Source organism: Microtus pennsylvanicus, chromosome 3, assembly GCF_037038515.1.
Source record: "Microtus pennsylvanicus isolate mMicPen1 chromosome 3, mMicPen1.hap1, whole genome shotgun sequence".
NCBI classification, from domain to species: Eukaryota; Metazoa; Chordata; class Mammalia; order Rodentia; family Cricetidae; genus Microtus; species Microtus pennsylvanicus.
Window position 1 is genome coordinate 45,169,556 of NC_134581.1, and position 25,199 is coordinate 45,194,754.

Here is a 25,199-nt window from a genome sequence, read left to right on the forward strand (position 1 = left end):
TTAACTGTGGTCTAGAAATGCTGACAGGTTCAAATTAAGTCATAGGTATGGCTGTTGTCCTTCTTAAAAATAAATAGAACAAGGACATTACCTTTGAAGAACTACACAGACTGGAACTGGTACTATCCTGCCATTAATTTATTTTGTTTGTTTGCTTGTTTGGTTTTTTGTTGTTGCCTCTCCCATATATAAGACTGGCCCTGAATACCTGACCCTCCTCCTCCACCTCCCAAATACTCAAACTAAAGGCACGCACCATCATACCCGCTATTTGTTTTGTTTTTGTGTGTTTGTTTTGTGGTTGATTTTGTTTTTTGTTTGTTTTTTGAGACAGGGTATCACTATGTAACCCTGGATTTCTGGGAACTCACTAAGTAGACTAGGCTGACCTTGAACTCATAGATATCCTCCTGCCTCTGCCTCCCAAGAACTGGGATTGAAGTTGTGTACCATCACACCAGGTTGGTATTTTGCTTTTTGAAATAGCATCTCACCCAGGCTGTCTTGTAGTTGACTGTGTAGCCCAAGTCAGCTTAATTTCTCAGCAATCCTCCTACATCAGCTACCAAGTGCTAGAATTATAGAAGTGCACTACTCAGCCCCGCTTCTTATTAATGTTTGCTTGTTTATTCTGAGACAGGGTCTCTGCAGCCCAGATGACCCTAAACTTACTATGTAGCTGAGGATGACCTTGGACTTGTGATCCTCCTGCTTCTGTCTCCCAAACATTGGGATTATAAGTGCTAGGTGTGCATCACCATGCCTAGTTTATTGACTGCTAATCTTAAAAATAGGAAAGTTCAGGAAGCACCCTGCCTTTTTCATGTGTATATCCACCGGCATCTATTTGCTTCTAACCCCCCTGGGACAGACAGAGGTTGACTAGATGTTCTTTTTTCCCTCAGACATCTCTAGTGTGATTGCAACATCTTCCCAGAGCTCACACATGGCTCTCTATCTCGGCTTGGGCTGCCAACTATGACTACAGTGTAAGAAATCGCTTCTTCATTTCATATGTCTGCTTCATTTCACAGCCTGCTTCTGAAATAATGATCCATTCACTGTATCGCGTGCATCCTTTCTTTATGGAGGGACACGAGACTGCCACAGAGGAAGGCGGTCTTCGACCCAGTACCTTTGCTACTCCGACCTCCAATCAGAGCAAAGGTGCTTCATTGCCTTTAGTCTATGCCTATGTCACCTTTCTTTAGTAAAACTGTTGATTTGATCAGTACACAGTCCCGTTTTTGTTTAGCAGAATGCGATGGTTTGTAATGAATGTACAACACAGATAGGTCAAACATCCTGTCTGCTTTACATTTGGCATAATAAATGAAAAAGAAAATTTGAGAACATTATTTAAGCTCATTTGGTCACACCTTCCATCTCATTTTATTCTTTTCAGCCCAGACAAGGGGTGCAGGGTTGGAACTGAGCGTGGGAACACTGGCGTCTCTCAGCAGCTATGCATACCTGTGTTCACCACCCTAGTTCTAATATCTTACCAGATCCCATTGGCCTGTTTGTTTGCTTGTTTGTTTTTAATGTGTATATTACAAGTGTGAAAATGTCCTAGGAGACCAGAAAATGGCACGGGATATCCTAAAATTAGAGTCACATGCTGTGGTGGTCTGTCTCTTGTAGGTGCTGGGAGCTGAACTTGTGTCCTTTGGAAGAGTAGCAATTCTGTTAAGGACTGAGCCATGTCTCCAGTCACCCCTGTTTTGAAATGTACAAACGGAAATGCTGCTGTGGCCAGGGGAGGTGGAGAAAAGACGTCCTTAACAACCGGCTAAGCTGGACAAGCCTGAGTCAGTTCTCCACTCTCTCGGCCGTGAATGACTCCTCTGGCCATTTCACAGGGCTGTTACAAAGCTAAAGCCCACACGGGAATCGGGAAGTGTGTTTCCATACAAACGTGAGGTTGCTGTTATTATTTTCAGCTGTAGATTTTCCTCTGCAGCATGGGTTTTTTTTTAACCACATGGCTATTGCATACCTCACTCCAGACAGCATTCATTGGCGCTCACTCTCATCCATCCTTTGTCTGCTGTGGATTCCGTCAGCCCTGCTGCATTCATCTCTTTAGTTCATGTTCCTACACTATGTTTCTAAACACAAATTCCACCATCCAGTGAAATACTGCATGGAGCAACTTGAATAAAAAAAAAAAGCAAAAAACTCAACAAGGCTGTAAAGGTCAAGTACCCTGTCAAAGGTCATGCTCAAAGTACCCAACAAGAAGTCAAAAAGAGAGAAACCAAATCTAATTAGAAAATGCCTCTATTGTGTGTGTAGTGGTACATCCCGAGCCTCAGGAAACAAAATCAGGAGGATTATGAGTTCAAGACCAGCTTAGTCTACATAATAAGACCCTGTCCGCCCTGAAAAATAAATCTTTGGAAGTAACTCATATACTATGTACTTCATAATCAAGGATTCATCCCACCCCTTTCATGCTTCGGAAACAAGAAAATAGTCTATGGTTGCTAAGAACCAGTCAAAGAGAAAAGGACGTTCCAACACATCTTCAGGGGAAAAGGTGAGAAAACTGTGAGATGCACAGTAATAAACTCAGGGAGTTTTTAATGTCTACCCAGTGAGCCACAGGCCAATGAGACGCAGCTATCTCTTGCATTGCACTTTTTGTAGGGCTTTCCGTCCAAAAACCCTCTCTTGCAACCACGATAAAAGAATCCTCATTGTGTATGCTCTTAGCACAGACAGACACGTATGTAGTCATTGACTCCAACATCGTATCTTTAAGCTGTAAACATTTTACAGATGAGGACCTTGAGTATCGAGTCCTGTGCCCAGGGTCGTATCTTGTGAAGCCAGCATGTAAGCATCTCCAACACTCTCAAACCGAAACTTGTATCAAGCTCCCTAAACCTCAGCTAGCTTTCCCCTCCTCTTCCCTAAGCAATTAACCCATTTAGTCCTTTCCACACCCACGCCCAGCCAGTAAATCCTAGGTCAGGCCTGCTTTGTTCCTGAGTCTGGCCCGAAGGCTGCACAGAAAGATGCTCACTTGTCCACAGTCTTGCCAAGCCTCTGCCACCCACCGCGTCAGTGATCCTGAGCATCTCCACAGAGTTTACCCAGCTTCCCCAAGCCCAGGTTCCACCTGCCCGGTTGAGCGCTAGCACATATTGCTCCAGACTCTAGGGCAGGACCCTGCGAGGCCAGCGCGTTGTAGAGAGACCCAGTTGCGGCCCGGGCAGGGGTCCTGCCTCCGCGTGGCCACCGCGCACCGCAGAAACTACGCTTCCCAGGCTGCCCCGGTGCAGCCGCGCACCCCGCGCCGCGCCCGGCCCCCGAGCCGCCTGTTGATCGCAGTTCTAGCCCGGGGCCACGGCGCCGCCCCTGCAGATCCGACCCTCGAGCTTGGGGCTCTAAGGCTGCTGGTCAGCACCTTCCGCTTCGGGATGGGCGCAAGAAAGGGTGAGAAACTGGGGCGAGAGGGGCAGCCTGTCTGCAGCGCCCGAGTGCAGCTCAGGGGCCGCCGCACCCTGCGTGTCCGCAGGAGGATGCTCCATGGCGTGGCATGCAGCCAAGCGCAGCCCGCAGCAGCTTGCACCCGGGTGGCGGGTGCGTGGGGAGGCGGGGATGGCGCGGGGTGGCCCGGGACGCGTCTGGGTACCGGCTGCACCATGCCCCGCAGCCCCGCAGCCCCCTCAACACCGCACTCCACACGCAGATGCAGAGAGGGCGCGGTCTCTGGTCGCCCGGGGCTGCGGAGCTGGGGTTTTCCACGTTGGGCTTTGTTTCCCATTTTCTCCTCTCCGGTGAACGTGTGATAAGCTCCTGGAGTCTGGAGCATCTCGCGGCCTCATTTGCACAGGAGCCTGGGAAGGGAGGACTCGGGTTAGCTTCTTTCCTGAGGTTCCCGGAGCTGTCACAGGACTCTTCAGCCATCAAAAAGCCGCCCTTTACAGGTCCCAGAGAATCCTTTTCTTATTCTTTCTGGTCAAAATCATGCTGGTTCGTGCCTTCCCGGGACTTCCTTGCCTTAACCTGTTGACCTGCAAAAAATGAAGGTCGGTTTCAAATAATAATGATAATGATAATAAAAATAATAATAGGTTTTGGGAATTTTTACTTTAAAATGTCAGAAGGTGGGAGGGAGGAGTGATGCGGCTAAAATGCAAATTACAGTGAAGAAGCCGAGAACGCCACCGCTTCTTCGGCTCCTTTTAAATATCTGATTCATCATGCGCTTGGGAAAGGAGGGGGAAAAAAAGAACATCAGAGGAGGTATTATAAAAGCATGGTTTCTGTAGCAGCTCCGCCACTGAAGAACTGAGGAATCCTGAGCCAGGATCTTCGCCTCTGCGCTGCGTTCTCCGTGTAAAATGGAGTATTTGGTGAAATGGTTTCTGCACCGCTTTTCTTCTTAGGCGTTTGTATCAAGGGACTGAAATGACAAGAGTATTTACAGAAAGCGTGATGGAGACAGAACAGTTTTCATCAAGGAAGCCGTAAGGTTTTCAGGACTTTAGTTAATCGAGGTGGTTTTGGTTTTTGTTTGTTGTTACCCGATTTACTCTATTCTTGTCAGTCTAGCTCAATAAATATCACAAAGGTTTCGGGGTTTGTGTTAAGATAAATTGGGAAGCCACAGTGTGTTGGTTTTGTTTGCTGAAGGCAGTGGGATCAGCTGATAGAGGTCGGTGGCTCCCTAGGGCTGGGCCTGAGACGTCAAATGTGCTCTGCAAGAAGGTGGGGGCGGAGACTCCAGAAAGAATATAGGGTGAGGAAAGAGAGAGTGGTACTGCTGGGTTATTGTGTGAAAAATGAATGCACAATAGGAAGGCTGAGAGAGGCACTGTGCAAACACTGACCTCAACTATCAACTGGTACAAAACCTTTGCGGGAAAGAAGGGTCAGAGCAGGGGTTTCATATTCTTTCAGAGTGTCTTACTCAGGGAGAGTGGTGTCTTTACAATGCTGGAATTAGAAAGTTTCCATCATCCCTGCAAAGGTCCAGGCGGTACCCCTGGTGAGTCTCCTGCACAGTTTCACCCATGGAGTATTCATGGGTGAATGATGCAAGGGAACAGCGATCACAGATGGCAATACCAGTCACTGTGGATTGGTGTGTGTGGACTTTGACTCCTAGATGAGGAAACGGTCGCTGTCAAAGATCATTTGGGGGTCAGGACATGGCGGTGCCTTCCTTAATGCCAGCAGGTAGATGTCTGTGACTTTGAGACCAGCTTGGCCTACATAGTGAGTTTCAGGCCAGCTTGGGCAACATATAGTGAGACCATGTCTCAATCTTGCATCCAAAATAAAGAAATAAGTACAGATATTTTGTAGATGTTCAAGATACCTGAATACGGACTGTATATTAGACACCATGGAATTACTGTTCTTAAGTGCAGTAATAGTTTTGTAGTATATAGGAGATTGTTCTGGTATTTTTTTATTTAAATCTTTTTAAAAATACCTTTACTTATTATTTGGCACAATATGCTTGATCCTACCCATCCGTCCTTAACCCCCAATACATCCCCTTCCTACCCTCATGCCTTTGTCAGTGGTTGTGGTAATGGCAATAATGGTGGTCGCTTACTAAATCTAAAGTTGAATGGTCTTGTTGGCTCATTCTGAAGGTCCTGCATTGGTGATGACAGCCGCTGTGAGCTCATGAGCACAACATCTGTGTCGTGTCTAGAAGATAGTATTTCCCTGTCCTCCTCCCCATCCGCTGGCTCTCACATTCTTTCCACTCCCTCCTGAGTGATGCTCTCTGCGCTTTGAGGTGGTTGATAAAGATGTCCCATTTAGGGATGAGCACTCGATAGCCACTTCTTCTCAATACTTTGGTCGTTTAAGAGTCTCTGCATCAACTGCTGCCCACTGCTGCGGAATCTTCTCTGGCCAGAGTTGAGAGCAGCACTAATATATGGGCATAGACGTATTTAGAAGACAGCGTGACGGCGTGTCCATTTAGCAAAGCATCAATGGTGGGTTCCCCCCACATAGGGCCTCTAGCCTCCCAAGCCATGGTCTCTTGACCAGGCGTGCATTCCCTCTCCTGTGGAGCAGGCCTCCAATTCAGTCAGAAACTGCTGGTTGTCCCCATCACCTTCCTGTCACCGTTGGGCCAGTAAGCACATCTTGCCTGGCTGGTCGGTATTCAGGGTTCACTGTTTGGGTATCCATTGATGACTCTTCTCCCCTAGCAGCATCCAAAGCACTTTCTGATGAATGCTATAAAACTTTGGGAGTTTGGAGGTGGAGCACTGTTACATCTATCTACAGCACACACCGCAGGATGAGAGAAGGGCCTTTTATGGCGGTAGAGCACATTCAGGAGCCTCGCCACAAGACAGTGGTGAGAGCTAGGGAGGCAAGAAGAGTGGGGTACAGCTGGATTTTGCTCCATTCTTTAGTAGGATTGAACTTTTTAAATAAGAAATTGGAGGGGAATTTAAAAACATAAGCAGACACACAGAAAGGGCTGCAGAGGACCGCATGGTTGTTGGCCGCTGTGGTGAGTTGGAGAGAACGCCCTTAACTTCACATTCCCGAGCAAGACACAGATCTTCCCAGAGATGCTGATGGAGTCAGGGAAGAGTCACTTCTTTTGGATCTTCTTAACTACTATTGAGCACTTATGCTTAAGAGAAGAATTCCCTCGCTGTAACATTAAGTGCCATCATATCCTTGGTACCCACGAGAAATTTGTCATTGAAAACCATCCCCCCATCAGAAGATTTGAAGTCCTTTTATAAAATATCATAGCATCCTCATGCAACCGAATGTATGCTCCCCAGGTATTAAAGCCTCTTTAAATTGCGTATACCTAACACAGTGTAACTGTATAACTTTCCCTGCTGTTTTTATGGCATGACCAGAAGAAGGTATACACAGTAGAGATTGCGCTAGTCATAAGCTCAGAGTCTTCCTCAGAAAGCAGTCTACCACTGGCCCCTATATTCAACCCCAATATTTTTTTTTAGATAATTTGACGTGCAATTGATTAAAGTAGCAGATGTGGAACTCACCGTTATTAGTGGGGCCAACTGTGCTAATAATTCCCAACCCTCAATAAATTCTTACCCTAACTAGGGACTACCCTGAAAGACCTCTCCACCCTGGCCATATTGGGGGTTAAAGATGCGGCCCACACGTGCTAGGCAAGCACTCTACCACTGAGCCTTCTTTGTTTGTGTTTGTTTTCCATTTCTGGTGGTGGTGATGTTTTTTGTTTGTTTGAGACGGGGTTTGTCTGTGTAGCCCTGGCTGACCTGGAACTCACTCTGTAGACCAGGCTGGCCTCAAACTCAGAGATCCGCCTGCCTCTGCCTCCCAGTGCTGGGATTAAAGGCATGCGCCACCACACCTAGCCTCAGTTTTCCTTAACTCATGCTTTTTTTTTAACTCAGCCTTTAACTCACGCTCCTTCTGCCTCAGCTTCCTGAGTAGCTGGGTGACTGGCGCGCTCTACCAAGGTCAGCTGTCTTTTTCCTCTCCACATCGGAGATCTGTGACAGTATGTAAGGCAATTTGAGAAAGAAGATTCTGGCTAGGATTGAATGGTAGTTCATTTTCCCTTCTGAGGTTTGTGACAGTGTGTTAGGAAGTTTGAGAACACAGCAGTATCGAATGATGGGTCTTTCTGCTTTGGGTTGAGAAAATGCTGAGGAAGTAACTGATGTAGCTTCTGACAGAACATAAATAATGGAATTCCCCCTTGGTCCCTTTGTGTGTCAATCACATGAAACCTTGTGTTGAAGGCTATATGGATTTGTAGGCTATACCCGGTTCAGAGAACGCATGTGCAGAAAACGTCCTACTACAGACTACATAACACAGAATCAACCCTTTTTTGTTTTTGTTTTTTGAGACAGGGTTTCTCTGTGTAGCTTTGGTGCCTGTTCTGGAACTAGCTTTTGTAGACCAGGCTGGCCTCAGCCTCACAGAGATTCACCTGCCTCTGCCTCCCTAAGGGCATGTGTCACCACCAACCAACTTCAGAATTAACTCTTAAACCACCAGGTGTGATGGCTCATGCTCCTAGTCCTAGCACTAAGGAGGCAGAAATAGGACACTCATCAGAAGTTCCAGGCTAGCGCACGCCTTTAATCCCAGCACTTGGTGGCAGAGGCAGGTGGATCTCAGTGAATTTTAGGTCAGTCAGTCTGGTCTACAAGAGCCAGTTCTAGGATAGCCTCGTTTACACTGTGAGTTCTAGACTAGTGAAGACTACAGGGTTGAGACCCTGCCTAAATTTAAATAAATAAATAGATACTGCATTTAATCTCTGATATAGACTGCTTTTGTTTCAGATTAATTTTTTTTATAGCTAGATCTTGTGTATGTGAAAATAGTCATTTAAAGCATGCACATTTACTCGGATATGTGTCTGTAGTGATATGTGTGTGTGTGTATATGTGTTTTGTAATTCTCTGAGCTGTCATGTTTCTAAATGTTTAGAATTAATGTTACCAGAAAAAGAAACCTAATCAGATCTAGGAAAGCTTGTTTACTCTTTGTGGTCAGAACTTTTCATGGGTCACAGTTCTTGGATCTGTAGAATATGGTATACAATGTTTTCCAAGCTATGTGCAAAATATTTATATAATGTATGTACTTCATATACTATATATACCATATATACACACATATATGGACATTTTCAAAAACTAACTAGCATTGACTGGAGCCAACTTTGGGAAATCTACCTTCAATGTATTATTGAGTGGGTGGCCAGAACACCCTTATTAGTAAGTGTGTAAATCACGAGTATTGTCAATTGTGTTTCTTATTACCAGGCAGGTTAGAATTCATATTTCAGTTTCTAGTTCTCATGGATCCAGTCTATTTTCCTAACCTTAATTTCTTCTGTTCTTCCTAGAAACTCTTCTAATTAATTTTTTTATCATCAATAATTTTTATTTTTAGTACACCACAAAGTCAATTACAGTGTGTGGAACAGGCCTTTAATCCCAGCATTCAGGAGGCAGAGGCAGGTGGCTGTCTGAGTTCGAGACCAGTTAGAGTGAGTTCCAGGACGGCCAGGATTACACAGAAAAACCCTGTCTCTAAAACAGCACGGAGTTATATATAGCTTTGAAGACTTTGTGTAAAGGAGAGGCACTAGCTCTTCATTGGGGCTGCAATTGTCTCTACTCCCTCCAAAGCCAGTTTGAATTCTTTGATGTATTTCAGTACATCCATCCTGAGAGCTGTGATTGGTTATTATTTTTGTTCTTATATTTTCAGCCTTCCTGTTTGAGTATCAAGGCTAGCCTATCTGTCAGGTATGGTGGTACATGTGTGTAATCTCAGCACTCAGGAAGCTGATGCAGGTGGAACACAGTGTCAAGGTCTGCCTGGGCTAAATAGCAAGTTCCAGGCCAGCCTCTACATAGTGAGAGCCTGTTTTAACTCTGCCCCTTTCTTTACTGAGAAAGAGACAGCGAGGCAGGTGGGGGAGGAGAGGAAGGAAGGAAGGGAGGGAGGGAGGGAGGGAGGGAGGGAGGGAGGGAGGGAGGGAGAAGACTGTAAGACTTTCCTATTAATTATTTCTTTCATGTATATTACCAGTTTCCCTGATTCCCTTAGTGGCAGCTAGGTTGGCAAAAGGTTGATTCTAGGACTGTGAGTGGCAGGAGTTCCTGGACAAGCTCTACTAAACCTGGACATGACAGTGCCATACAATTGGGGCACAGAACTGAGGAAGAACCAAGAGGCCCCTCATCAGAGTTCTTGGGGGACTCTGGAGTCTCATGAGCATGGCTATCATGTAGGCAATGTGGATGGGAGCAGACAGCACTCTTGTTTATAGACAGCCATTCTGAATTGCAATGCCATTGCACACCACCTGCTTTGTGGCTTACCTATCATTCTGAGTCGGTTTGTAAGGAATCCTGAATCAAGTTGCCCATACCACCCACAGGTCATAACAAGGCATAAATCAAAACTTGGCTGATCAGTGCCAAAGAAAAGGAGACAGGTAGATCAAAGACCACAAGAGCAGGCAGAAGCCAGGAAAGCAGATGAATCAAAGGACGAAAACAGGAAACCCATGGTGTCAGGAAGTTAGAAGTCTTTCAATTCCCAATGGCAGGATGAGGGACGTACTAAAGTGGCACGAATCCGGGACTGGTGCACACACCTATAATCTCAGTGCTTGGGAGATGAGGCAAGAGTATCAGACATTTAAGGCCAGCAAGAGCTACATGAGACACTCTCCTCTCCCCTCCCCCGATGATGATGATAGTGGTAATGGTGATGATGGTGGTGGTGGTGGTGGTGGCGATGATGATGATGATGATGATGATTGGGCTGGAGAAATGGCTCAGCAGTCAAGAGCACTTTTTGCTCTTGTGGAGGACCTAAGTTAGATTTCCAGTACCTGCATGTTGAAGAAGCTGCGGTTGCATTCCTGCCGCCCTGCTCCCAGCCGCCTGGCTAGCTTATGCCCAGAAATAACAACACACAAACTGTATTCATACAAACACTGCTTGACCCATTAGCTCTAGCTTCTTACTGGCTAATTCTTACATCTTGATTACCCATTTCTATTAATGTGTATAGCACCCCAAGGTGCGCTTACTGGGAAGATTCTAGCCTACGTCCATCCTGGGTCAGAGCTTCATCGCATCTGCCACAGAGAGCAGAGCTAAGGCGTATGAGCTCACTTCCTCTTCCTCCCAGCATTCTGTTCTGTTTACTCCACCCACCTAAAGGCTGGCCTATCAAATGGGCCAAGGTAGTTTCTTTATTAGCCAATGACCTTCCTCCATCACCTGCATAGTTGCTAACAACTATAACTTCCATTTGCAGAGGATCCAGCACCTTCTGGTGTCCTCAGACACTCTGTGCACACATGGCCCACAAATATACATGCAGGCAGAAATAACCCACACACCAAATAAAAATAAATTAATATTTAAAGTAATAACAACAACAGTAACGCCAGCAGCAGGCAGTTAAAAACCCGAAAGGCCAAAATACAAGGCAAAGAGGTAGAAAGAGGTCTAGAAATAGGGACTGAGCGAGTCACAGTGGTTCACCCCTCTGTAGTCACCAGGACTAACAAAGAAAAGGCTAACCTGGTCCACAGTGAGCTCCAGGCCTTCCAGGGCTACATGGCAAAACCTTGTCTCAGAAGGGAAACAGGGAGGGACACAATAGCAAAAGAAATGAGAACTCCTCAGAAGATAGGTTCCCAGAAGATAGAGCCTAACCAAGAGGGGCATGTAACAGAGGGACATAGGATCCACGACGAAATCAGGAGGCAGGAGGTAGCATAGGAAGGCCATAAAACTTCCCTATGAAAGAGCTTCTGTCCCAGCTGGGAAGTCTTGACTGTTGCTCAGGTGGAACTCGACATGAGCTTGGACTGCCACTAACCATGGAGGCTTGCCACACTGGACAGTGCTAATTCAAGACCCTTGTATGATGCTTCTTGTATTTAATCTTAATGAGGAAAACAAGGGAACAAATACTTCCGAAAGAGAACTGCTCTCTGGCGGATCTCTGTGAATTTGAGGCCAGCCTGGTCTACAAGAGTTAGTTCTCAGGACAACCAGAACTGTTTCACAGAGAGACCCCGTCTCGAAAAACCGAGTGAGAGACAGAAAGACAAAGACAGACAGACAGGCAGACAGAAGAGGACTATTCTCAGGCCAAAAACAAGCGAGAATTGACTGTGAGAGCTTGTATACGCTAGGCACCATACCTCACAATACAGTAATGCCCCAAGTATCACCCACATCTCAAGAGATAAATATAGTCATGTGATGCTATCTTGTCAGCGACGGAGCACATGCATGGCAGGGGTTGTTCTATGAATTGCATCACCTGATTCATTGTAGCTGTCTTCCAACTGTGTATGACATGTAATGTTAGCACAATACAAAATTGCCTGGTGATGCCTTGCTCTGCATTCTGCCCTGCAGTGACGCAATGTGTGGCTGCCACTGTTCTTTGCCTGCTTTGCAGAGGTCAGGTCACCAGTTTCCTGTGTGCCTGCATCATGAGGCCCTGGCCTGGTTACCTCCAAGGCTTGCTTTTAGTCTTCTGTGCTTTCAAGTCCATTGCTTTAACCTCTCAGCCTCTACAAGGCCTTCTGTGCTTTCCGAGCGAGGAAAGAACCTTCTTCTGTGGTTTATTGTTATAAAAGGGAACTACTTTCAGGCTGAAAACATCTGACAGTTTCTGTGCTATAAGATTTGAATAGCCTCAGCTGGAAACACTTTGTGAATCTGGTCAGATCAGGTCCTCGCTTCCCTTTCAGCCTGCTCAGTCTCTGCCTTGTGTTCTGTGTCTTTCATCCTTTGATGGTTATTTCTCAGAGAAAGACAAAGTCTCACGTAGCCCAGGTTGTTCTTCAACTCACTGTATATATGAGTCTAGCCTCGAACTCCTGATCTCCTGGCATCCACTTCTGAATGCTGGGGTTTCAGGCCTGCACCTCCATGCCTGGCTTTTTGACGGTTTAAAACAAAGAAAAAGGTTTTGCTGGTCTATCTTCAGATAGCTAGGCTTCAAAACTCGGGCTATAATTTCCACATCTTTATATTTGCCCAGCATCTAGAGATGAATTAAAGACTAGATCTGGTGGCCCTTGCCTTTAATCCCAGCACGCTGGAGGCAGAGGCAGGAGGATTTCTAGGAGTTTGAGGATGGCCTGGTCTACAGAGTATGTTCCAAAGGCCTGCCAAGGCTTTATGGTGAGAGCCTATCTCATCCCAACCCAGAAAAAAAAATAGAGGTGAATTAAGTATGCAGGGCCAGTGTGTGCTTTGTTTGAGGGGCTTTGATGAACTGATGTTGTTCTGTTTATTAGTTTTAGAAATTATGGTTTGAAGGTTGGAGAGATGGCTCGGTGGATAAGAAAATGTGGTTTGACTCTTGTGTAAATCTCAACTGTGGTGAAATAATGAAGTTATACTAAACAAAAGAAGATTAATATCATTTACTGACTCAGGAATAAGATAGTAGCATCAGTCTGGGGTTTGGTTTGTCTTTGTGTAGTGACAGTAAAAGGCTGATTTTCTTCTTTTGCAGCATAGTTATTTTAACAAGATAGTGGAAAAAGAAGTACAGAAAACCACGCTCTGAACTTTCCTTCCCAATGCTTGTGTTTCTGGGTAACAGGAAGAGACACTTCCTTCGGCTCGTGGCCACGCCTATTTTCCATTTGCCGATAGACTGTTTGCCCACCTGAGCTCCTGGAAGCTTCAGAGGCACACGCTCCCTTCCCTTCCGGTGTGTGCATTGGTATCCTGTTGCGTGTTGACTGTGTGCCATGGGACAGACACCCTGCTGGAGGCGAGTCTCCGGCAGGACTTTGTAAACTTTCCACTGCCTCATCACTCCCAGGGAGGGAAACAAGTGCGAACCCAGCAGGGCCTGGGTGGGGTACAGAAGGCCAGCCAAGCCCTGGGAAATCAGGATTTGACTTCAGAAGCTATGAGAAGGCTGTGTTCTTCCCTACAGCACACCTGGATTTGTTTTAGGGGTTTGGTTTTGTCTTGAGGTGGAACTCTTACTATGTAGACCAGGCTGGCCTCAAACCTGTGTCAATCCTCCTGCCTCTGTCTCAAAAATAATAAAATAAGGATAATAATAATAAATAGCTGGGCTTGGTTATATATGCCTATAGTCACAACACTTAGGAGGCTGAAGAAGGATTGCAACAACTTTGAGGTCAGCTCTAGGCTAAACAGCAAATTCCAGGCTAGCCTGGGCTACAGAGTGAGACCCTGCCTCAAACAGATAAACAAAATTAAAAATGCCACCATAATAACAGTAACAACTAGGTTCTCCTTGTATCTTCAGGTCAGTGTCACACTCTAAACAGATACAACTTTCCTTTTCCCTCTGGCTCTGAGACCCCCTGGCACCTTGCTATAGAATGTAAAATTTGCTGGCATGCACTTGCACTATTGGTGGTTAAGTTATTATTGAATCCTCTTTCCCTTGTGAACCATGGGGCCCAACGGACCATCTGTTTTGTCCACTGCTGTGTCTCAGCGGTTATTGGGAAAGGTAGGCTTTCAGTGGACATTTGTTGAATGATATTACAAGCCTGAGCTGGAGAACCCAAGAGCATCAAGAATAAGAATGCAGTCCCTGTTTTCCGGGGGCGGGGTGGTACCTGGAGAGAGAACTGTGTAGTAACGTACATGTATGTATAGTCACCTGCATGAAAGACGACGGGTGATGAATGTTAAATGGCTAAGTCAGAGCCCACGCCTCACTGACCCTACCAGACTCATCTTCCAGTCTCAATGTAGACAAAGCAAACTGAGGGAGAAGAGCGATTTCTGTGGGCTTAGGTGATCTCAGCAGGCTCCAGGAGGGGTGGGGGTGGTGGGAAAATAACTGCAGTGGAAAGATCTCTGGACCCATGGCCACCTCGCTACTCTGAGCTCATTTCCTCCATTTGACATCAGTATTTATTGCATGTCTACTGTGGGTCAGGATCTGTGCTGGGAGCCAAGATTTTATTGGTAAATAAAAGTTAGATAGTCCCCGCCCTCACTGAGATTAGCAAGTCATTGTGCCTGAGCCAGACTGCATTCGAAGGAGCACACAGGGGGAGCACGAGACCCAGATTTTGATTCAGGGTCTGATCTGTTGGAAGAGGTGAAGGTCACATTGAGACTCGGGACGAGTCTGGCAGAGTCAGCAAGGGTGGGCTTTGAGTTACCCATTTAACCTTCATCACCGGTTACCTTCTGAGTGCTTTGAGCAAAGGGAACATAAGTGAGCCAGGAATTGGAAGTGGTCCAGGAGGACATGAGGAAGGCAGTGGGGAAGAGGAGGATGGAACCACAGAGGCCAGAGTGTGAATTTGAACTTTGTCCTTGGGGCAATGAGAAGCCACTGGGGGACTTTAAAGGACTAAAATGTTAGTGAAAAAAATCACTTTGACCACTGTATGTAGAATGATCAGAAGGACAAGGGCTGGGCATGGATGGGGAAGTGGCCAAGTTCTCCTCGTCGTCCAGTAAGGATAGGATTTGGTGATTAGTGGGTAGAAAGGAGACAAAGGAAAACCATCAAGAATGACACCCTGGTTTCTAAACAACTTCTTGAAATCCTAGAGGAGGAGTAGCAGATAAGAGTTCTTCTGACATTTCAGGGTCTGAAGGAAGGTTTTAAGATTCTAGCCAAGGGAGGATTTTGGTTAGATAACTCAGATCTGGTCCTCAGGGACAAAAGTTAGGATACTGATTTTTAGAGTTAACAGAATATAGATAACAATTAAATTTTCAAATTTAATAAAGAAAAAATAAAAATTCGAAAATTTCAAAGTAAGTAAGCGCCCTTGGTGAAGGATGAGAAAATCATTTCTAAGATAAGACTTTGAAGAACAGCAGTATTTCAGGCAGAGGAAGAAGAACTGTGAAAAGAAACCAAAGATTGAGGGGAGAAACACAAGAGCCGGGCTGAGTGGCCAAAGGCCGCCCTCACGCTGAAGGCCTGAGGTCCTGCAGAGCTTGGGATCTTCGCCAGGCCTCAGGAACAGAGCACAAAGAGAAAGGAGCATTCCAAGCAATGGTGCCACATCTGCCAGCTTCCCGACAAGAAACAGAGGGTGGTCTCAGACCGAATTACTTGAGACCGGTTCAATAAAGAGGCCCTTTGCAAGGATGTAGGAAGCTTTGGAGAAACAGCAAGGGAGAAATCTGGCAAGAGTCATAATACAGACCCTTTACCACCCCAATGGCCTGTGGGGTGGCATGGGCTTCTGAAACACCCTCTCCGCATCCGCCCTCCTCCCAGGCCTCTGTGTCCTCTGCTTTGCCTCTGGTTGCCTCCTGTTGGCCAAACAGAAGCCAGAAAGGACAGGAGCCCAGGTGCAGCCTAAGGAGACAGAACTCCTAGGGCCCAGAGCAGAGTGGAGAGCAGAACTGGAAGGATGAATGGACTATTCTAGAACAGTTATCCTGGAGATGAGAGTGTTTGGGGAGAGTAAGTATTAGTGTCTGTATTGTTGCTGTGACAAAGAGCAAATTCAGTTGCTTGGAAATGAATGTGTTGCCACCACAGAAGTTAGAGACCCAAATGATCTCATTGGCATCAGCCGGATTTTGCTGCTCTCTAAAGGCTGCAGGGGAAAAAGTCCTAACCTTTTCCAGCTTTCGGAGACCCCAGATTCCTCTTCTCATGGCTTTTCCTGCATCTTCAAAGTCAGAAATCACGATGTTCTGACCTTCTGTCCCTGCCATGGCCACTTGCCTTCGTCTTCCGTCACCTTAGTACGTTGGAGTAATCTGTGCCTGCTCAGACAGTTCAGAATGCTTTCCCTATGCTAGGTCCTTAATTCAGGGGCTGGTAAGATCCAGGTCCCTTAGCGTAGCCTGTAAAGAAGCCCTTCACGGATGTCCCATTCTTCCCACTCCACACAGTCCTCCTCCTAACCACCCCAACTCTGCATGAACTTTCCTCTCCCACGTCTCTGCTTATGCTTTCTCTATCCTAGATGGCCCTTGCGCATCCATGTCCTCCTCAGGCCTCTTCCTTTAAGGGTCAATGACGATCTCTTTTTTGGGTGACTCTCAAACCTCCCCCCGCCCCAGTATTTTTTGACCTACTTCAGAAATTATAGTAACACTTACCACATTCTGACTGTTTGTGTGGCTGTCTTGCTGAGCTGTGATCTTCCTGGGGCACTTCTCTAGCCCTGCCCTCAGTAATAGCAGGTACATAGCTACACTCACTGTCTTGGAGGGGCTGACTGGATGGAATGCAGCGTTGTCTCACTAGGGAAGGTCCGAAGAATTTTCTGCAAGGGACTGAGTAAAACATGCTTTTGATGTGATAGTTCAAGGATGCAGCATTTCAGAGGGCTGCGGGGGCTAAGAGAGAATGTTTGGAGTGGTATGAAGAAAGAAAAATTAGGGAGAATGACTACAGAAACTATAACAACCAAGATAAAAAGAGGGCATGAAGCTGGGAGGAAATTAGGGTACCAGGCACTAGAAAGCGCTGGAGAACTGTAGTAGTGGACAGATGCCATCAAAAGACATCATTTAAAAGGGGGAACTTTCAAATAAAAAAAATACTATTAAAGTACTCTCAAAGATATCATTTTATAAAAAAAAAAGAAGTTAATGAAGAAGGAAAAAGAGGAGGGAGGGAGGGAGGGAGGGAGGGAGGGAGGGAGAGAGAGAGAGAGAGAGAGAGAGAGAACTATTCTCAACTGTGGCCAGGGCTTGAGAACGTCTCTTGGTTTCACTGCACGGGACAATGTGTCCTCACACCGGTCCTCTGAACTCCTCCCTGAATGGATCCCATTCTGTGTCCTTCACAGCACTCTCTACCCTGAAAGGGCACAAGTGTGCTGCTTACAACCGCCATACAATCAGTCATTGTTCTTCCCTGGTTTTCAATGGAAAGCAGGGAGAGGCCTTGTAGTAGAATGGAAAAGCACTCACTGCCCTGGGAGCCAGAAGCCAGCACACATCCCATTGCTGTCACCTCCAGCTCAGTCACAGTCTGTAAAATCCATCGAATGGTGGTATCTTTTTTTTTTAAGATGTATTTATTTATTATGTATAGTGTTCTGCCTGCATGTATGCCTGTAGGCCAGAAGAGGGCACCAGATCTCATTACTGATGGTTGTGAGCCACCATGTGGTTACTGGGAATTGAACTCAGGACCTCTGAAAGAGCAGTTAGAGCTGTTAGCCTCTGAGCCACCTCCCAGCCCCTCAATGGTGGTATCTTGCATTCTTTCTTACAGGGCTACCCTAAAGGGAAAAACATAGTTGGAATAATGCTGTGTGTGAAAATACCGCGGGCTGTGCCCTGCTCTGGATTTGAAGGCAATGCTGCCTTCCAGATGAATTGTCTTTGCGGTAGAATCCATGGCCAGTGTAGCACAATCCATTACTAATCTTGCAGTTTACAGCAAGGAGATGACAGTGTTGCTCTTTTAACAGTGGTAGTGTGAATTCCTGGGAAGCTGGCCCACTTCCAAGTGCACGAGAAAGGTGGACCTGCGAAGCCATGGCGCTCCCCTTCCAGAAGGAGCTGGAGAAATACAAGAACATTGATGAGGATGAGCTTCTTGGCAAGCTCTCAGAGGAGGAGCTGAAACAGTTGGAAAATGTTCTGGATGACCTAGATCCCGAGGTTGGTGGCATGGAACTGGAGTGGGGTGCTTAAGAGAGCATGGGAGAAAGGGGGCAGGCTCTCCGAAGTGCCTGCAGCCCCCCTGTAGAATTCTGGGTTCTTCCCCATTGCTGCTGATGCTCTTTTACAGGTTCAGGGCCAGGGTCACTACAGTGAGAAATGACAGGTGTATTTCTCAAAAATTAGTTCGTAGAGGCTGAAAAGTGTTTCCCATTGGGAAAGAACAGTCTGATTTAGTGTAGGACTAAACTGAGTATTTTCCAAGTGTCAGATCCTTTGCTGGGCCTAAGAGTCCTTGGGGGAACTGGTATTAAATCCTTATCATAATTGGAAGGCACATGTACAAGGGTGACCCACACAGATCCCACACTGGTAAATGTCCCAGGTGCTGTTGAAAACACCTCTGTAGTGTAGTTTCCTTTGGTTTTATTTTTTAATCATTGTTTTAGTTTTGTGAGATAGGGTCTCATGTAGTCCAGGCTGTCCTGGAATATTGTATATTATATAGCTGAGGATGAGCTTACACCTCTGATCTTCCTGCCTCCACCTCCCATGTGCTGGGATTACAGACATTTCAGCCTGTTAGGGCTTTAACCCAGAGATTTATGAAAGTGAAGCAAATTCTCCACCAACTAAACTACAGCCCCAGACTCTTTTGTTTGTTGACACTGGGTCTTGTAGCCTAGGTGGGCTGGAAACTCACTGCTTAGCTGAGGATGACCTGAATCCCCGCTGTCTTTATCTTCCAACTTCACAAGTGTTAGAATTACAGGCATGAGCCACCATACTAGTCAAACTTGGTTTTGGTTTTGGTTGTTTTATTTTGTTTTGTTTTATTTATTTATTTTGGTTTTTTGAAACAGGGTTTCTCTGTAGCTTTGGGGCCTGTCCTGGAACTAGCTCTTGTCGACCAGGCTAGCCTCGAACTCACAGAGATCCGCCTAGTACTGGGATTAAAGGCGAGCACTACGACCACCCAGCCCAGACTTTTGTTTTTAAAGGCAGATCTCACTATGTGGTCTTGTCTAGCCTGAAACTCACTATGTAGCCCAGGCTAGTCTCAAACTGATAGAGATTTACCCTCCTCTGCCTCTAAAGTGCTGGGATTAAATATATGTAATGCTACAACCAGCCCAGAATTAATATTTATTTATTTATTTAGTGTGTGTGTGTGTGTGTGTGTGTGTGTGTGTGTGTGTGTAAGATGGAGTCTCACTGTGTAGCTAAGGCTGGCCTGGAACATGGTATGTAGCCTAAGCTGCCCTCCTATGTGTTGACTATAAGCCTAGAATACCATGCCTGACTTTATAGCATATTTTTCTCTTCTTGCTTTTTTTGAGGCAGGGTCTCTAATAGCAGGGACAGGCCTCATAATCATTATGTATGCAAGAATAACCTTGAATTTCTGATTATTCTCCCTCCACCTCCAAAGTATTGGGATTGCATGTGCTACCACAACTGGTATTATTTTGTTCAAATACACAAATAACTTGAAATTCTTTGATAGTGTGTAGATGGTTATCCTCATAACATCAAGTGAATTTGGGAAGGTTTTTAATATTTTTATCAGTTCTTAAAAAGCTCAATATCTCGTTATAGTGTTTCTTTAGCAAGTATTTTCTTCAGCCCTGATGACATTATCTTAAACTTAAAATTGGAGGCATTCAAAATAGTGACTTAACTGTAAATATGTAAGTAAATAAAGCTATTTATCTGACATCCTGCTGTACCAGGTACTTTGAACATTTAATTTTTTTTGTTTAAGTATAATATTTTTATACATATAAGGAAGGAACTTGGGGCTTAATCAGAGCAGGTGGTCATAATGCCACATGTCTATCATCCCAGCACTTGGGAGGCTGAGGAAGATTGTGAATTTGGGTCAAGCCTGAGCAACATAGTGAGTTCTAAGTCAGCATGGGCTACAAAGTGAGATCTTGACTTAAAAATCGAAAGTAAAGCCAGATATAGTGACACGCTCCTTTAATCCCAATACTTGGGAAGTAGCCGGGCGGTGGTGGCTCACGCCTTTAATCCCAGCACTCGGGAGGCAGAGGCAGGCGGATCTCTGTGAGTTCGAGACCAGCCTGGTCTACAAGAGCTAGTTCCAGGACAGGCTCCAAAACCACAGAGAAACCCTGTCTCGAAAAACCAAAAAAAAAAAAAAAAAAAAAAAAAACCAATACTTGGGAAGTAGAGGCACATGTATCTCTGAGCATTCAAAGCTAGCCTGGTCTACATAGTGAGTTCCAGGACAGCCAGTGCTATGTGGTGAGACTTTATCGGGCAAAAAAAAGAAAAACAAAAAACTTAGAACAAAAGCTGAGCATGTTGATACATGTTCTTCATCCCAGCACTCAGGAGGCAGAGGCAGGGGGATCAGGAGTCAAGGCCAGCCTCAGTTACATAGTGAGTTTGAGGCCAACCAGGGCTACATGAGACTGTGTCTCAGAAAGACAAGTAAATGAATCTTACTCGGGCAAATATCGACATACACCATAGTATTTCCTTACCTCTCAGCTATGTCTGGAGGAAACAGTTTAGAAGTGAGTGAGTGTAGTTATCCAGACTCCTGACTTAGGAGCTCTTGTGTGCATACCTGACCAAACCTAATCGTGATGGACACAAAAAGACCTTCTCCCTCCACATTCCAGAAGGCAGCTGCAGAAGGTCCGGAGGCTGCTGCTCCTGTCACTATGTCCCTTGAGCTGGTTGGGTTTCCTCCCTTAGCAAAGGAGGTCAGAATAACACGTCCCTAGAACCATCCTAGAGACCCCAGCCCTCAGCCAGTATACGTGCCCCCCACCACCACCACTTTTCCACGTACAGCAAGTCCAAAAGAGTAAAGAAATAGCAAACTCGGTCCAGCACATGTCTTCCCTTCATCTCGTACCTGTCTTGTCAGAGTGCGATGCTACCGGCTGGATTCCGACAGAAAGACCAGACCCAGAAAGCAGCCACTGGCCCATTTGACCGAGAGCACCTCCTCATGTACTTGGAGAAGGAGGCGCTGGAGCAGAAGGACAGGGAGGACTTTGTGCCCTTCACAGGAGAAAAGAAAGGTAAGGGCCGCAGACTGCACCTCTTGGGACAAGGTGCCCTTAACATACTATAGGGCATCAACCAAAGGAGCTGACCTGGGAAGAGGAAAGAAGCCTGCGGACTACACATGGGATTGCAGAAGACTGTGGCTGGTAGATGCAGCGCCCAGAGTGAACCCTAAGGTAGATCACAGCTCACGGGTGATGACGGTGGGGCTTTATGGGTTCATTGGTTGTCACACATGCGCCCACTATAGTGTGGGATGTTAGTGGGGAGATCAGTGTGGGGGAGTGATATATGAGAATTTTCTGATTAATTTGGATATGAACCTAAAGCTATTCTCAAAATTAAAGTTTATTAGTTTAAAAGGAAAAAAAAGGGGGCTGGAGAGATGGCTCAGTGGTTAAGAGCATTGCCTGCTCTTCCAAAGGTCCTGAGTTCAATTCCCGGCAACCACATGGTGGCTCACAACCATCTGTAATGAGGTCTGCTGCCCTCTTCTGGCTTGCAGACATACACACAGATAGAATATTGTATACATAATAAATAAATAAATAAATATTTCTTTAAAAAAAAAATAAAAATAAAAGGAAAAAAAAAAGCATGGCCGGATATGTGATGAATTAAATGAATACATGGGATGTAATGGTTCTGAAACTAATTTTGTCAAAAAAAAAATTTCAAAGTCTCAAGACAAAGCTTTGAAAATGTAAAGCGGCACCCTACCCGAAATAGATGCACAGGCAATGGTGTGTTTCCCTCAGCCTTTTGGGTCTCCGCTGCAGGCATCTCGGCAAGGCCTTTCTGCTCTGTCTAGAGAGCTTCTAGCCTGACTCCCTAACTTCATGCTGTGATGACAAGCCCGTCTGTCATCCATTCATCTTGCATTTGCTATCCCCAGTACAGAACTCTATGGCAGACCCTGGACCCACAGGTATATAAGACCTTGTTCTGCCCTCAAATGCTTGTCATCTAGTAAAAGAAAGAGCGGGATGTAACTGGGAAGGCTGTGAGGAGCAAGCCCATGCTAGAACCTCTCCCCCTCTTCCCTCTTCTCTCCTCCTCTCTTTCCCTCCCCTTCCCTCCATTCCCTTACTTTCCCTTTCCTGTTCCCCCTTGTCCCTTCCCTCCCCACCTCTCCTGCCTAAATAGACTGTTAATTCCTTCTGTTCCTGACTTCATCTCCCTCCAATGCTGGAATTTCAGGCATGCTTCCTACATAATGTCCCAACTTCCTGCTGCAACCTCAGCATGGGTCTAGCCTCCACTAGCTCTTGGCTACAGTTCTCCTTTCCTTGCTAAGTCTCAGCCTGTGTCATTGCTCATGTTCCCAGATTTGTCCAACTCAAGGTAATTTTCTCATCGGCTCTTTTCTCTGACCCATATCCCCATTATGTTTTAAAAAACCATGAAGCTCTCAGCTTAAATGCTAGGGTCTCAGATTCCCCTGAGCCCTCTCTGTATTCAGCCCTCTTGCTGACCATGGCCCCTGGGCGTTGCTTTCGCAGCTCTGTGACCATGTTCATCACTTTGCTGTGTACTTTGGCTGTTGTGTGGTCTCGGTATCAGTTTGAGAACACGCAGTATAGCCGGGTGACCTGGTGGCGGTACCCCTTCCTCTGAGCTCCGGTGAAGGGAAGCGGTCTTTAAGCCTGTACTCAGTGGCAAGGAAAACAGAGCACTGAGCACGAACCATCCCTGTCGCCCCTCTGTGCTGTACTGAGAAGGAAATTAAGAACGTAGAGCTGATCAGTGATGAGTCAGGTAAACAGCCGTGGGTTACTATGGAGTATGAGATGTTTCTATGGTAACACAGTTGCTGTTGGACTTACCAGATGGTGACAAGCTTAAACTAAATTAAAAAAAAAAAAACCTTCAATAAAATCCCATCGTATGTTAGATAATGACAGAATACTAAGGGGAATGCTTTTGTCATTTCTTCTCTGAGGAGAGGAGTGGCTTTGGCAAATTAGCCCCGGATCCAGGTTCATCTGGAGGAGGCTTGTGACGAAGGAAGGCTAGAGCTTTCTGAGTTTAAAAAAGATACAACACAGCCGCACCCTGTAGCTTGGGAGATGGCTGGTGGAGCAGTGACTGTCCTGCTCTGACAAAAGCACGTAAGGAATGATGGGTCTGTTTAGGCTCACAGCTCCAGAGTGCAGCCCACTGCGGCAGGGAGGGCGTGACAGCAGAAGCCCAAGACGGAGACAGGCTCGCTTCACATCCACAGGCCGGAGTCCGAGAGACGATGCTGGCGCTCAGTGTGAATTCTCCTTTTCCAGGATCCCAGCCTATGGACTGGAGCCACCCACATCCAGGGTGGGTCTTCCCTATTAGCCTAGTCTAGAAACTCCCTCGTAAACATGCCCGGAGCCTTGCCTTCCCTAGACCCTGTCAAGTTGACGATACTATCGCCATTAGAAAGAAGCTTAATTGCTGAAACGAGTGTAGCCCAGGGGAGCCCAGTGAGGTATCAGGACCAGGGACCTCAGATGATAAAACAGCTCAGCGATACGTGTCTTTCATGCCAACGGTGCATCTTCTGTTCAGTCTGGTGCCTTACCCATAGGCAGTATAGCACGGTCATCTTTGTTTTCATTCTGATTTAAAGGGAGAGTGTTTATCCCCAAAGAAAAGCCTGTAGAAGCTCCGAAAGAAGAAAAAGTGACTCTGGACCCAGAGCTGGAAGAAGCCTTGGCCAGCGCCTCTGACACTGAACTCTACGATCTTGCAGGTTAGTTCTCTGGCCGGCTGGTGATCTTCAGGCTTGCACTCACTCCCCTGGTGCAAACCTCAGAGCTTCTGGTAGCTGGTGGGCGCTGCCGAGGTGGCAGCAGCCGGTTTTATTGATGATGCCCATCCTACAAAACTCCTGTGATAAATAGAAAGAGAACAGATATGGAATAGTATTGAGAGCTTGAAAAAAATAAAATTGCAAGCTAGGTATGGCGACCGATGCCTGAAATGGTAACACTAGCGCTCTAAAGGCTGAGACAGGAGGATTATTGTGAGTTTGAGCCCAGCCTGGCCTACATAGAATATTAAAAATTAATGAAATAATATCCCCATATGCTTTCCCAGAAACTTCCACATTAAAATGAATTTGTGGGATTCACACATTTTATGGTCACATTTCTTTTTGTTCAGTGTTTTTTGTTTTTTTGAAAAAGTGTTGCTCTGTGTAGCCCTGACTGTCCTGGAACTTGTTCTATAGACCAAACTGGCCTCAAACTCAGGGATCCGCCTGCCTCTGCCTCCTGAGTGCCAGGATTGAAGGTGTGTGCCACCACCTTTTGTAGCCTTTTGGTCACATTTCTGTGGCGTTCTTGGTCTCCCTCACAATTGCCATATTTATGCCAGGAGGTCGGTCATCTAGCCTTCTAATTTCCTTAACAAACCGAAACAAGACGATGATAACAGGGTTGTTATTTTAACTGATTTTACATGCGGATCGCCTCAGTTACTTTCCTGTTGCCGTGGAAACATCATGACCAAGGCAACTTCTAAAGGAAAGTATTTCCTTGAGCTTTTGGTTTCAGAAGGTTGGAGTCTATAGCGGTGAAGCAAAGACATGTTCAGCAGGAGCAACTGAATACTCACATCTGGACCCAAAAGCAGGAAGCAGAGAGTCTGCACACTGGGAATGCGTCTTTTGAAACCTCAAAGCCTACCCCAGTACACACCTTTTCTGACAAGGCCACACCTCCTAATCCTTCTGAACAGTTCCACCAACTCAGGACCAAGTATGCAAACACAGGAGTCCGTGGTTACCGTTAGCATTCAGACTACCATGTAGACATAACAAGCTCAAATAATACAAAAGAAATGAAAAGCAAGTCTCTCCCCCAGATTAAATCCTTTCTCAAAACAAAAATCCAGTGTGGTGTGGATGGGTGAGCAACATAGTTCCTTTCTAGAGTAGCATGGGCTACAGAGTGGGACTGTGACTTTAAGAGAAAATGAGAGCTAGGTGTGGTGTGTGTTCTTAATCCCAACGCTCAGGAAGTGGAGGCAGGAGGATGAAGAGTCACAGCTAATCTCAGT

The 25,199-nt window shown here is 46.0% G+C and overlaps 1 protein-coding gene across 3 annotated transcripts in view; it reads left to right on the forward strand.

Annotated features, from left to right (window-relative positions):
• Nucleotides 1-3,287: 3,287 nt before the first annotated feature.
• Nucleotides 3,288-25,199, forward strand: part of Tmod2 (tropomodulin 2) — a 39,038-nt gene continuing 17,126 nt past the window's right edge. The window contains exons 1-4 of one of the 3 annotated variants that reach the window (XM_075965231.1): nt 3,288-3,444; nt 17,921-18,113; nt 21,019-21,175; nt 23,767-23,889. In XM_075965231.1, the coding sequence (XP_075821346.1) occupies nt 17,988-18,113; nt 21,019-21,175; nt 23,767-23,889 (406 nt within the window). In that variant the 5' untranslated portion in view covers nt 3,288-3,444; nt 17,921-17,987. Of the gene's footprint in view, nt 3,445-3,526; nt 4,041-17,920; nt 18,114-21,018; nt 21,176-23,766; nt 23,890-25,199 lie in introns of those variants that run through there. The other 2 variants (XM_075965230.1, XM_075965229.1) reach the window with 2 other exon arrangements.